Source organism: Diabrotica virgifera, chromosome 9, assembly GCF_917563875.1.
Source record: "Diabrotica virgifera virgifera chromosome 9, PGI_DIABVI_V3a".
NCBI classification, from domain to species: Eukaryota; Metazoa; Arthropoda; class Insecta; order Coleoptera; family Chrysomelidae; genus Diabrotica; species Diabrotica virgifera.
In genome coordinates this window covers 172,519,868-172,535,222 of record NC_065451.1, presented here as the reverse complement: position 1 = coordinate 172,535,222, position 15,355 = coordinate 172,519,868, and the positions used below count along the sequence as shown (strand labels likewise).

The following is a 15,355-nucleotide window of genomic DNA, read 5'->3' as shown; positions in this document are numbered from 1 at the left end:
ATGTAAGTTTTTTTTCTGTGAAGCAACGTTTATACCTATATCCCCGTAGACAAAAGTTATGGGACAAAAAACAAAATTTCTTTTTTTTGGGTTTCTTTGTGCTTTTTCTTTTTGAATATATTTTTGTAAAAAAAAGTATCATTGACTTTAAAAAGTTATATTTTGATAGGAAATTTAACCAGGAACAATTTTTATGTAGACGTGTTTGTACCAAAAGTGCATAGAACTCACCCTAATGTAACCTGTGCCCAGGGACTAATTCACCCATTTCTCAAAAACGCACCCCTTTAAATGGTAGCACTCCGCGGTCATATATAGAGATTCATTGACCATATGAAATAATAAAAGCCCGTTAACGTTGTAGTTCCTTTCTGTAGTGCATAATCAATAGCCTATAAAGGGGTCTATGACTCGGTTAAATTCGTTATAATATAAATCTTGAATAAGTTTGGCTATTTTGTTCCACATTGTTTTAATCACTGCTTCTTTATAGTCTTCACCATTACACCTTTTCATGTTGAATGCCCAGTCTTTTAAAATGAGGGCCAATTTTGGGACAGTAGTATGTATCTTGTTCCAGTTTGTAACCTCTTTCATCACAAAATTCTTGGAATTGCTTCCAAATTGAATTGTTGCTAAGTAAAGTATTCTTACTTGCATTTGCTGTAATTTCTATGTTTATTTCTTCCACGGATGCAGAATCAAAACGTTTACTTTCGTTCATTTTATTAAATGTGACAGTTGTCAAAACCAAAAAAATGTCACAGTATAATGAGCGGTTGTCATGAAACAGAAACAATCTACTTAAAAAAATTCTCAGTAGTAATTGCACAAGAGCTCTGAAATTATTGAATTTTTCCCGAGTGACACTTTTACAGTTTTAATTTCACGAGCCGAAGGCGAGTGAAATTATGTCAAAGTGTCACGAGAGCAAAAATTCTATATTAATTTCAGAGGTCGAGTGCAATCTGTTGCGATTATTTCATGAATAAAACTGTTCAAAACCAAAATTTTATTGTAATTTATTTATGTAAGGACCATTAAACACACAGTTTTTATAAATATTTGACGATTGAAAGTCATCACTTTTATAATTTTTAAAACATTAATTGTCATTAATGTTGTTCTGAAGCTATTTTCTTGTGGCATTTTTACAATTTTAACTATCTATAATGGGAAATAAGCCACAATATTATTAAAAAATGATTTTTATTAACGTTTCGACGCCCAAATCGGGTGCCGTTGTCAAAATACAAAATACTACTAACATAAACAAAAATATTGTTGCTTAGTAAAAAAATTCTTCTAATAATTTATTTAATTTGACTCATTTATATCGGCAATTCACATACATATGATACATTTTAAAGTAGAAGACTTTAAAATGATATTGCCAATATTTATGAGTTGCGTTCCTGGGACGACTTTACTGAAAGATAGTTCATTCGTTTACATGAAATCAACCATATAACGTCGAAACGTTAATAAAAATAATTTTTTAATAATATTGTGGCTTATTTCCCATTATAAATAGTTACAATTGTCATTAATGTCACTGAATGTATTTTTTCGTAGCAACGACGGGCATCTGACGTAATATACTTAACGACGGGAGATTATCAAAAATTATCGATTTAATTCAGATTTCTGTAGCTTTCTATTGGTCAGAATCTCCTATGAATGAAATAATCAGTAGTAATTGCACAAGAGCTCTGAAATTATTGAATTTTTCCCGAGTGACACTTTGACAGTTTTAATTTCACGAGCCGAAGGCGAGTGAAATTATGTCAAAGTGTCACGAGAGCAAAAATTCTATATTAATTTCAGAGGTCGAGTGCAATTTGTTGTGATTATTTCATGAATAAAACTGTTCAAAACCAAAATTTTATTGTAATTTATTTATGTAACTACCATTAAACACACAGTTTTTATAAATATTTGACGATTGAAAGTCATCACTTTTATAATTTTTAAAACATTAATTGTCATTAATGTCACTGAATGTATTTTTCGTAGCAACGAAGGGCATCTGATGTAATATACTTAACGACGGGAGATTATCAAAAATTATCGATTTAATTCAGATTTCTGCAGCTTTCTATTGATCAGAATCTCCTATGAATGAAATAATCACCGTAATTTTCTACAGTAGATAATTCTCAGAATAATTTTAATCTGATTTGACAGAATTAAACACGTGTGATCAAATATCTTACTATACGATTTGAAGTTAAAATCATTAAAAAATAATCGATTTAATTTAGATTTCTGTATCTTTCTATTGGTCAGAATCTCCTATGAATGAAATAATCACAGTAATTTTGTATACTTCTACAATTTCTATTTAAAAATTGGCAATATTACTTTTTTACCATGAGGATTGTTAAATTAGTTTAGCAATGCTTATAGAGGGCACTAGTTAAACTTTCAATTGGTTGTATTTAGTAAATCAAAACAGTTTTTTTTAATTTACAATAAAAGTCTTGTTTGATTCGTGTAATTCAATCGGGTTTCAATTTATTTGTTCTAAAAAGTCCAATGAGTTTTAAGTTTACAATAAAACATTATATTCTTTACCTGCGTAACGATAACAAATTTAAAACAAAAATAAAAACTTTAGAGTAAATATCCAAAATGCCCACCATTTACTTCAATACACTTTATGATCCGGTTTCGCAAATATCTCTTAATAGGCTATTGAATATGTATTTTAGAGAAGAACTACAACATTAACGGGGTTTTATTGTTTCATATAGTTAATGGACCTCTAAATATGAAAACCCCGCTGAGTGCTACCATTGAAAGGGGTGCGTTTTTGAGAAAGGGGTGAGTTAGTCCCTAGGCACAGGGCGAATTAGGGTGAGTTCTATGCACTTTTGATACAAATACGTTTACAGGAAAATTGTTCCAGGTTAAATTGAGTATTGAAACATCACCTTTTAAAGTCAAATATATTTTTTTACAAAAACATATTCAAAAGAGAAGCAAGAAAAAAACACAAAAGATAGAAATTTCGTTTTTTGCCCCATAACTTTTTTCCGCGGGGATATAGGTGTAGTCAGTGCTTTATAGAAAAAAAAACTACCATCCTTCCTCTTTAAAATGACGTTTGGCAGAAGTCTTTATCATTTATAGTTTCCAAAATATGATTTTTCAAAGTTCGCTACTCACAGCGATTTTGGCGCATTTTCCTTGTTACTTCTCAAATATTGTTCTGTAATTTTTTTCTACGTAGCTTTAGGTATACGCATATATAAGTTTTATTCTTTTAATGATTTTTGATATATTTTACGATTATTTTTGAATTTCTCATTATAACTATTTTTATTGTATATTTAAGTATATACATACATTGTACAATAAAAAGAAAGCTTACTTCCTTTGCTATACAATGGTGTATTGTAAAAAATTCTAGGACTATTTTTAAACAAGATATGCTTTTTCAAAATGTGACATTATACACATGCAGTAGGTCCCACTAAGTTGGAACCATATGGAAAAATTTTTTATTATTAACTTTATGAAAAAAAATATCCTTTATAAAATGCTATGCAATAGTCTGCTAGTACGCTATCCTTTATGCCATAGTGCAAAACGTAAGATGCAATCATCAGATATAAAATTTTATCAATAGTGTACGAGGTATGTTAAAAATATGAATTTCGCTCAAGAGTAAAGTAACTTTATGTTTCACAATATCGAAAATCGATATTACTGTTATTAAGAAAAGTTATTTGGAATTAAAAATTATGTTATAATATGCAATTATATTCTTCTAATTGAAAAAAAAAATAAAACAATTTAAATTTTTTCTCAAAACTTGGAGACGCTTAGATATCTTACGGATATCTTGTTTAAAAATAGTCCTAGAATTTTTTGCAATAAACCATTTTAAAGTAAAGAAAATAAGCTTTTTTTATTTCACAGTGTATATACCTAAATGTACAAGAAAATAAGCCGTAATGAGAAATTTAAAAAATAATCAAAATATCAAAAATCGTTAAAAGTATTAAATCTTGAAAATCATAACTTGCTTAAAAACAGCCGTATGTCCTTACACAATATACCATTTTAAAGGTAATTAGCTTCTCTTTCTATTAAATGTACCATTGCGTATACCTAGAAATGCGTAGAAAAAAGTTACAGAACAATGTTTGCGAAATAATGGGGAAAATGGCCCAAAAATGCCGTGAGCGGCGAACTTTGAAAAATCCTTTTTTCGGAAACTATAAATGCTAGAGACTTTTACCAAACATTGTTTTAACCCATTTAGCGCCAAAGGTGCGAAAACGCACCATTTTTTTGTAGAATTTTTTTTTTTGGCAATTCGTTAATTTTTTTTAAATCTTTGTATTTTTTAAGCAACCAGAAGATATAAGTGTAACTAAATTTAATTTTGTTTAATTTCCAAACTCATGCTTTCATCACAAAAATATTTTCTAAATGTCCGACATTTTCAATCCTTTGACGCAACTTTATTTTTACTGTAGTAATTTTATCGGCATAACACTTTTGTGGTCAAATAAATTAAAACATTATTTTTTTAACCTATTTGTACACCAATTGTTATAAAAATACAAAAAAAATAATTTCTGAGTCATCAAATCTCGTGTTTGAAAATAATGGTTCGATAACGAACCATTGGCGGAAGTCGACATATAATCCTGTCTGATCAGGAATAAGTTCAAGGTGATGCACAGGCAGTAATTTGTTGGGATATTTCTTTATTATGTGTAAAAACACGTATCCACTATGCTTTCACTCCGAGCTCCTGCAACTGCTCCACATAGTGGACACGTTTGGCGCTCCCGGGCTGTGCAATTTTGCGCACTCTGCCTCGGCGCTCCAATCTGGGGCGGTTTATATGTAAGGGAGCGCATACCGTATCGATTGGAGCAGTTGCAGGGAGCGCGGAGCGCAAGAAGTTCGTGAACATAGTGGATGGTTGGCGCTCTCGGACGATGCAACAGTGTGCGCTCCGCCTCAACGGTCCAATAGGTGGCGGTTTATATGTAGAGGAGCGCATGCATGTAGATGGGAGCAGTTGCAGGGAGCGCGGAGCGCAAGAGGTTTGTAAACATAGTGAATGGTAGGCACTCCCGGACCGTGCAACAGTGCGCGCTCCGTCTCGGCGTTCCAATTGGTGTCGGTTTATATGTAGAGGAACGCATACCGTATCGATTGGAGCAGTTGCAGGGAGCGCGGAGTGCAAGAGGTTCGTGAACATAGTGGATGGTTGGCGCTCCCGGACAGTGCAACAGTACGCCAAAGACCGTGCGGCAGTGCCTCGGTGGTCCAATATTACGAACATAGTGGATACGTACCTTTAGAAAGACGGGTATTCTGGTATTCATTTTTGTTATAATCTAGGGGGGGGGAGGGGGGGGGGGCTCCATAAGGGTGGATGTGTAGTGTTGTAGACAGTAGACAATATGTCGATTCGTCGAATTTATGCAACTGGCACAGTGCAAGATACAGGATTGGAAAGTGTAAACTTCAAATATCTAAAATAATTTCTAAAAAGGATAGAGGGCCGTTCGACTTCATTTTTGACAAAGAAGCTGAAGAAGGTGTAGGCAATGTTCTAACCATATTATTTTTGTTTATGAAAACTTCCAGGTCCATTTACACTCTAAATGTTTTGAGACTTTTCACAACAAATAAAATTGTGTATTTCAATTTTTATATCTCATTTCCGCCAAAGGTTCGAAAACGAACCATTTTGTTGTTGTGACACCTGCCATTATCAAAGTGTAAAAAATTTTTTTTACGAATGTTTAAGTTTATTTTACTCTAGTTAATCAAATATATTACATATTATTGCAGTATTTCTTTGCTTGGCGGTTAATGGGTTAAAGAGAAAGGATGGAAGTTATTTTTCACTGAAGCAATGCCTATACCTATATCCCTGTGGAAAAAGTTATGGGGCAAAAAACAAAATTGGTTTCCTTCGTGTTTTTTTTTCTTGCTTTTCTTTTAAATATATTTTTGTACAAAAAATATTTTTCACTTTAAAATGTGATATTTCGATAGTAAATTCAACCTGGAACAATTTTTCTGTAGACGTGTTTGTACTAAAAGTGCATAGAACTCACCCTAATTCACCCTGTGCCTAGGGGCTAATTCACCCCTGTCTCAAAAACGCACCCATTTAAAGGTAGCATTCAAATATAGAGGTCCATTGACTATATGAGACAATAAAATCCCGTTAACGTTGTAGTTCCTTTTAGCCCTCTTATTTTGAATATAATCAATAGCCTATAATATTAAATAAACCTTACATTCGGAAAAAATTATATACCATTTTGCATTCGAAGTTTTTACTTCAATCATAAGTTTCTGTAGAATATTTGCCAAACAATGTTATTTTAGATATTACTACGTCCGAGCCAAAGTTCTCAAGATGGAAATCCAGTTTGCTACCACGTATCCAGACAGTATCTCTGCGGGCATTATGACGGTGCTTAACAATTGCCTAATTGAGTCACAGGCTTCTCAATTGGACTACCAATCAGCAATAATCCATCTTCATTTGGCCAACTGTATGCTTCACGTCGGGATGGTTTCACAAGCCTTAGCTGTTTTGGATAAATGTCTGGTACAGGTAAGGTATAAGCACTTTACTTATACAGGGTGAGTCATGAGGAACTGTACATACTCTTACCTCGTATAGAGGCCCCTATGGGAATAACAAATGACCATTAAAAAGTGTCTGCTCCCATTGTTTAATAATATACAGGGCGAGTTTCGCATTTTGACAGAAATTTGTATTCGTCATAATTTTTGAACGGTCAGATCGATGTGTCTCTTATTTTGGTCAATCGTTGCACTATTACCACCTATTCAACTGATTTCTTTAAACTAGAAAAAAATCAGGCCCGGCTTTAAAAAAATAGTTCGTTTGGGTCTTAGAAAAAATTTCTAAGACCCAAAAATTTCTAAGAGTTTTCTTTTCACCATTTTTTTTTCTATAACACGTCTAGATCTGAAACTCCCCATAACACTTCTCTTTGGATTCTATAGTTTAACATAGACGTGATAAGATAAATAGATAAATTTTAAATTTTTTCACTTAATTTTTGCGATTTAACTTTGCAATTCACGAATCTGCACCTTTTATTTTTAAAAATTCATAACTTTTACGAGAAGAAGACTGAAAGTCTACAACAGTTTTCATAGTCTTCACAATGGTAAGAGATAAGATGTGCTGTAAAAATTTCAGAAAAAAAATATTAAAATGGAACAGAGTTGTAGCGAGTTAAACCGTGATTTAATTTTTTTTTCATTTTTAGGTTAAAATTCCGATTTTGACAAATTTGATTTTTTAATAAAAAATTAAGTAATCGTGTGGGGAAAAAATAATTATGCCATTTTAATTGTCTATTTGTCTAATTTGTAAAATTTATATTACGAGTTTTCAAAAAGCGTATACAGGGTGAAAATTTTTCTAAATCTTTTAAATCCGGGCCTGATTTTTTTCTGGTTTGAATAAATCAGTTGATTGGGTGGTAACATAAATTAAATAATTGTTCAAAAAAATTAATTTTTGCAATAAAAGTTAATTTTTTTAAATCTATGGTTCACTTTACCAAACTTTTAATTATTCATAGTAAAATTTGATTTTTTTTATAAAAAATTAAGTAATCGTGTGGGGAAAAAATAAATATGCCATTTTAATGGCCTATATATCTAATTTGTAAAATTCATATTAGAGTTTTCAAAAAGCGTATACAGGGTGAAATTTTTTCTAAAACCCAAACGAACTAGCTTTTTAAAGCCTGGCCTGATTTTTTTCTAATTTGAATAAATCAGTTGATTGGGTGGTAATAGTGTAACGATTGACCAAAATAAGAGACACATCGATCTGACCGTTCAAAGATTATGACGAATACAAATTTCTGTCAAAATGCGAAACTCGCCCTGTATATTATTAAACAATGGGAGCAGACACTTTTTAATGGTCATTTAGTATTCCCCATAGGAGCCTCTATACGAAGTAGGAGTATGTACAGTTCCTCATGACTCACCCTGTATAAACACTATTTAATACAATTTATATCTGTGATATTTTAGCTGGCTTAGTATTGGGGCCAGGCTGCATGTGTTAGGGGTGGGAATCAGTGCTCTGAAAAAGTAAAAATCAAGCGTGGAATTCGACAAGGCTGTATATTGTCACCATAGTTGTTTAATCTTTAATGCTGAAACAATCTTAAATGAAGTATTGGAAAACGCAAAAGAGGGCATAATCACTAATGGCGTGCTTATGAACAATATCAGATACGGAGATGACACTTTATTAGTGACACGATCAATTGAATATCTTCAAACGTTATTGAACCGAATGGTGGCGATCTGTGCGATATATGGACTCAAATTCTACGCAAGAACAACAAAGTTTAGGGTTATTAATAAACAGGCAACCGTAAATAATAATAACTTTAACGTAACAATTGGTAATGACTCAATTGAACGCGTAAGTTATCTTGTATATCTGAGTACTCATATTAATGAGAACTCTAGTACAAAAATAAAAAGTAGAATTGCCAAAGCAGGAACAAGTTTTATGAAATTTAAGAAAATCCTTTGCAGTCATGATCTCATTTTGGAACTTCGGATAAGAATGGTTCGAGTATTCCCAGTACTATTTTACGGGGTTGGAGCATGGACCCTGACAGAATCGCTTTTGAAGAACTTAGAAGCATTTGAAGTGTGGGTCTACCGCCGTATTCCGAGGATCTATTGGGTAGAAAGAGTGACAATCGAAAGGTTTTGCAACGTTTTAATAAAAGTTTTGAAGTAGTGAACACGGTTAAAAGGCATAAATTGGAATACTTTGATCATATAATGCGTCACCCAGAAAATTATGACATACTTCACCTTGTTATGCAAGGTAAATAATGGGAAAAAGAAGTGTGGGCCGCCGTACAACTTTTTGGCTTAAAAGCCTACGCCAATGGTTTGGGAAAACTAGCACTGAACTGTTTCGTGAGCTTGAAAATAAGACAATGATTGTTAATATGCTGAGCAACATGAGAGCCAACGATCGACAAACGGTCTCGGCACATTAATAAGAAGAAGAAAATATGTTACCCTAATACCACATGAAGACATTTGAAAAACGACTGGTTCAGGGTCGCATTTCAAATATCTGCCAATGTTGCATTTACGATCAACTCAATTTATTAAGTTGTGATATATACTGGAGAGGTCTTTTATGTCAGTCCTATTATAGATACAATTTTGATCTTTTTTATGTGAATCATCTCCAATACATATTATCTTTTTTAGTCTAATCTGTTCTTTTTCCAAAAGCTATCCATTAGCTAACTCATGTGTTGAATCATTCGTTTCTAGATTCTCGCACATGGAGGATGTTTTGACAGGGCCAGAGCTCTCTTCTTATACATTAAGTGTGTAATAGCGGATTCTAGTCGACTGGACGACAAGAAGAGGAGAAAATTACTCGAAAAATGTACAGATACTTTGGAAAGGTGTAAAGCTGAGTTTCTCAGGGTGGAGGCCTACTACAGGGTGTCAGATGTTCTAATATTACAGGTATGGCATGTATAATAAATAAATTTTATAATTGAATCGATCATTTTAAAAACCATGTAAATCCGTATTTTGTCAAAAATATCTTTATTTATAACATTGTTATGTAGTTTGTATCTGCCTCTACCATTTCTTGAACAAGTTCCACTAACCTGATCCTCAGTTAGTGATATAAGCGTTCCAAAAATATTTAGTTTATTTTGCAAACTAATAGTCTAAGAGCTAGTGAACCCTCCCACTAACGGTCTTCCTGTAAGGCTAGAAATTTGTATAGTGATAATTCATAGCACACCAAGACTAAAAACCATGACCTGGCAGGCATCAGTCCTGCACGTGTATCCACCAGGTGAATCGAAAAGTGCAAATTTTGGGGGTAAAATAATAATTTAATTAAGTATGTGTTTGAGTAACTCATTTAGAAGAAATGTGTACAATGACAGGCGATTCTGAAGAGCATAAGACCTTGCCAGGCGAGTGGAAAGATTAGGGCTTTTTCCTAAAATTATTTTTTTTGCATCGAACAAAGTTTTTTTAGGTTTTTTGAATCGTTCCAAACAGAAAAGGTCTCTAGTGACTTTTATCTTAGGTTAATAGTTTTTGACATATAAGCGATTAAAAATTTTAAAATTGCGAAATCGGCCATTTTTAACCCTGAATCGGACATTTAACTGAAAATTTCAATGTTGCCAAGGTAGGTAGATATTCTTTAAACATCGATTGATGAAATTTCCAGAATTTTTTTGCAATACAATATCGAAAACCGCTTTGTTTTTTAATTGCTAATCAAGCGAGCACGACACTGTAGTGTAAGTGATGACGTTTGAGTTTGCATAAATTCATTATCTCAAGAATGGGCAAATTTGAAGAGAAATCCGTAGACTGGTCGATTTTTATTTTTAAATTAGGACATTTTGGCATATATATAATACTAGTGACGTCATCCATCTGGGCGTGATGACGTAACCGATGATTTTTTTGAATGGGAGTAGGGGTCGCGTGATAGCTCATTTGAAAGGTTATTTCATTCTCTATTCAGTAATATAAACGTTAACATAATTATTTATATAGGGTGTGCAAAAAAATTTTCTTCTTTTTGTGTAAATTAATTTAATAAAAAGAATTGTTTTTGTACAACCTGTACAAATAATTATGTTAATCTTTATATTACTGAATGGAGAATTAAATATCCTTTCAAATGAGCTGTCACACAACCCCTACTCTCATTAAAAAAATCATCGATTACGTCATCACGCCCAGATGGATGATGTCACAAGTACTATATATATGCCAAAAAGTCCTAATTTAAAAGTAAAAATCGACTTGTCTGAGGATTTCTCTTCAAATTTTCCCATTCTCGAGATAATGAATTTATGCAAACTCGAAACGTCCTCACTTATGCTACAGTGTCGCGCCCGCTTGATTAGCAATTAAAAAACAAAGGGGTTTTCGATATTGTATTGCAAAAAACTCTTCGGTATTTCATCAATCGATGTTTAAAGAATATATACCTACCTTGACAACATTGAAATTTCCAGTTAAATGTCCGATTCAGGGTTAAAAATGGCCGATTTCGCAATTTAAAAATTTTTAATCGCTTATACGTTAAAAACTATTAACCGAAGAGAAAAGTCACTAGAGACCTTTTCTGTTTGAAATGATTCAAAAAACCTAAAAAAACTTTTTTCGATGCAAAATAAATTATTTTAGGAAAAAGCCCTAATCTTTCCCCTCGCCTGGCAAGGTCTTATGCTGTTCAGAATTGTACACATTTCTTCTAAATGACTTACTCAAACACATACTTAAATTTAAACTTTACAGGAGAAAGTTTATTTTACCCCCCAAATTTGCACTTTTCGATTCACCTGGTAGATACAGGTGCAGGGCTGATGCCTGCCAGGTCATGGTTCTTAGCCTTGGTGTGCTATGAATTATCACTATACAAATTTCTAGCTTTACAGGAAGACCGTTAGTCGGAGGGTTCACTAGCTCTTAGATTATAATATATCTGGCTTGATGTTTTGTAAATGACTCGTTAGGAAGCGCGCTCATCGTAATATAGGCGTTACTATTTAAAAACACCAATAATTCTCTTGAAATGAATACCGACGTACGTGAATCAAAGAAAGCAACCATTCACTATTTGTACAAATGTAATTAAAAAGGTTAATTAGGTAATTATCTCAGGTTTTAGGGTTTATTACAATGAAAATCACGATAATCGAACAAATGGTTTATTTTCGTCTTTGATCAATTTTGATCGATCTTGAATCAGCTAAAAATTAGAATTGTTTATGGAAGAAATATTGAGAACCCTTCAGTGTTCTCTTACTAATATTCGCGTTAGTTTTTATTTACCCATTGGCTTCATTCCTGAACTCTAAAGCTGGGTTTCAACGGATCGTGGCGTGGCACGCCTTGAGAAATAGAAAATATTTAATAGAAAAAGGTAAAAACTAAAGACGGGAATCAACGCAACGTGAAACGTTATTTGTGATCTACGAGCCTTGGGCTAGGACCGAACCCTTTATTTATAGACAGCCTGGGTCGGCGCGAAGTCTTCCGACGTTTGTCGGTAAAGGAAGTCAGAAACTGATACAGATTCGGTACGTACCTCTCCACCCCTTCTGACACGGCTAGCGGCTGGTACGGTCAGTGCCGTGATAATTTTGTGGTCTAACGACGTTGTTTTGGAATTTTATCATTGCAGTCCAGGGCGGATCTGTTTTGAGATGGACGTTCAGAGGTGACTCATATTTTTTTGCAGAAATTGCTTGGAATTAACCCATATAATAATAATTGAGTTATCCTCCCACTCAAAAGTGTCCGGAACATTGTTTAAATAATCAAAATGTCAAAAAATTAAGGAAAAATTCGATTTTTTCTTCGTTTTTCGATTATAATTTTAAAAGTATTCACTTCAGAGAAAAGTTGTGCTGACATAAAAGTTGCGTAATTAAATTTCCTACAATATAGGATTGGTTAAAAATTTTAAAAGTTGTCACCCTTATTGCAAAATAGCAATAGTTGCGAAAAAAAACATAAAAAAACAAGTATTCGCATTTTACGGTTTTCAACCATTTATGCTACACTTAGAACCTTCATATTTTACCCAAAAAAACTTTATGAAATAATAAAACAATACTGTAAATTTGATTAAGATTGGTTCAATAGATTTTGCAAAATAAATTTAGAAATCCAGGTTTAGCAAAAAAAATCATTTTTTCAAAATGTTGCCGGACTTAAAATATAGTAGATAGCAAGTTGAAAATTTTGTTATATATAGAAGAATGCTGTACTTTTCATTTACAATTTGTAAAATTATAATCGGTTAACTACCACGGCGCCAGAAATTTTTTTAAATAAACATTAATTTTTGGTGCTACACGCAGGACAGCGGTGTTCGATTCATACAGTTGATTTCCACCAAAATTTCTTTAAATCTTTATATAATATATTATTTTCTAACTCTATATTTTGTTGTATTTTAATTCCACAAAAATCCATAAACAATTGCATATATTTAAAAATAATAAACTTTTATTCTCTAAGTTAAAATATATGAACAAAGAAAGTTTTTGCTAAAAAAGTGTAATTTCAAAGGACAAAGTATGTGTTTTTATTTTGCAATAAACAAATTCATTTATTTATATCGAATTATACTAAAAATTAAAATTTATCAATCATTATCAAAGGTTTGCCCAATCAGAGCAAACGTTTCCGCTGTCCTGCGCGTAGCACCAAAAATTAATGTTTATTTAAAAAAATTATTGACGCTGTAGTAGTTAACCGATTTTAAATATTGCAAATGAAAGGTGTATTATTCTATTTCTATATGTAAAAAAAAATCAACTTGCTGTCTGCTTTATTTTCAGTCCTGCAGCATTTTGAAAAAATGAATTTTTTTGCGAAAGCTGGATTGCCAAATTTATTTTGCAATATCTGTTAAACCGATCTTAATGAAATTTAGTGTTATTTTATTATATCATAAAGTTTTTCTGGGTAAAATATGAAGGTCCTAAGTTTAGCATAAATGGTTGAAACACGTAAACTGCGAATACTCGTTTTTTATGGTTTTTTTCGAAATTATTGCTATTTTGCAACAAGGGTGACAATTTTTAAAATTTTTAACTAATCCTATATTGTAGGAAATTTCATTACGCAACTTTTATGTCAATGCAACTTTTCTCGGAAATGAATACTTTTAAAGTTATAATCAAAAAACCAAGAGAGAAATCTAATTTTTCCTTAATTTTTTTATATTTTGATTATTTAAACCATGTTCCGGACTTTTTGAGTGGGAGGATAACTCAAATATTATTATATGAGTTATTTCCAAGAATTTTCTGCAAAAAAATATGAGTCACCTTTCAACATCCAAATGTACTAATATTTTTACAGATGCGCCCTGGTCTATTGTATGAATGAACCAACTTACTACTGGCTTGCCGCTAACACTGGTAGTGTACCCTTAATACTCGAAAGAACAATCATGGTCCGACCGAATTGATCAAAAAGTAAATATTTATTAATTTCACGGTAACGTGGGGTGCCAACTGTGCTCTCTTTTCTTTTCACTGTTATATATTTTCTATTTCCTTTGCCGAAGTAAACTGGTGAAGAGTGCCACGCCACACTCCATTTGATTCCGGCTTAAAATGTCGCCGTATCATTGTGAAACTGGTTTTGTTTAGTGTCTCTTTTATTTCAGAGCCAATTGTGCCACTGGCTGAATTTGAAAAATCGAAGAAACAATTACGCAGCGGAATTTAAAACGTTGGAAGAAGAGCGTCCCCGAAAAAACATTTATACTTTAGTAAAATACGTGTAAACGTTTTGTCACATTTTATAAATATGAACGTCTTAAAAATACTGCTTGTGTTTCAATAATCTCTTTGATATTTTTTTTTTATTAAACATGTTTATTATCGGTAAGACGTAATAAATTTTTAATACAAAATAGTGTTTTTATTAAGACAGCTGTACATTATCGCGGAATGCAAATCTGTGATATCCTATATCAGGAACCTATTTCTCGTGTCGTGAACTGTGTCGTACGCCTTCTCAAGATCTATAAATACCAAATGTAGCTCGGTTTTCTTCTCGCCGTATTTCTCTATTAACTGTCTTAACCCTAGAAGGACCAAGGAGGGTTAAAAAGTATCCACAACATTGTATCACATCCAATTTTCTAAATACCTTTGTTCCTAAAAATCTCAAATAATTAGTAGTTGTCGGCGTACTACTGCCCTATTAGATGGCATAATTAGCATTTCTATAATTTAATTTAATACCTTCAACACCATCCCAAATTTATTATATATATACAATAGCACTAAAGGCCTTAGAGGCCCATGGCTTGAAAAGTTTGTTTTTTTTTTCTTCATTTTCACGTTTCTTTATATGCTGAGCTCTTCTCTGGCTTGATATGTGATTTTCCTCCATTCCTTCCTGTTACTCATTTTTCTTTTTTGGCCCTCTAGCCCCATTCTTTCCAAATCTTTTTGGACGTCTTGTTTCCATCTATTTTTCGGCCTTCCTCTTCTCTTTCTTGAAGTTATAGTGTAGTTTAGTACCTTTTTTGGAGTCCTCGTGTTTGGCATCCTTTCAATGTGACCTCGCCATCTAAGTCTCTGAGCCTTTATCACTCCTATTATATTAGGTTGGTTGTATAATTGCTTTAACTCATCATTTGATCGTCTTATCCATAAACCGTCTCTTATTTTTCCTCCATATATCTTCCTTAGTATTTTCCTTTCCCAGATCTCCAGTAAATTTTGTTCATTTTTTGTCATTGTCCATGTCT

At 32.6% G+C, this 15,355-nt stretch overlaps 1 protein-coding gene across 1 annotated transcript in view; it reads left to right on the top strand.

The window, feature by feature from the left end:
• LOC126892115 (anaphase-promoting complex subunit 5) overlaps positions 1 to 14,509 on the top strand; it is a 68,049-nt gene extending 53,540 nt beyond the window's left edge. The window contains exons 9-11 of the mRNA XM_050661589.1: positions 6,373 to 6,604; positions 9,355 to 9,555; positions 14,261 to 14,509. Coding sequence (XP_050517546.1) covers positions 6,373 to 6,604; positions 9,355 to 9,555; positions 14,261 to 14,380 — 553 coding nt within the window. The 3' untranslated portion in view covers positions 14,381 to 14,509. The remainder of the gene's footprint in view (positions 1 to 6,372; positions 6,605 to 9,354; positions 9,556 to 14,260) is intronic.
• The last annotated feature ends 846 nt before the right edge of the window (positions 14,510 to 15,355 follow it).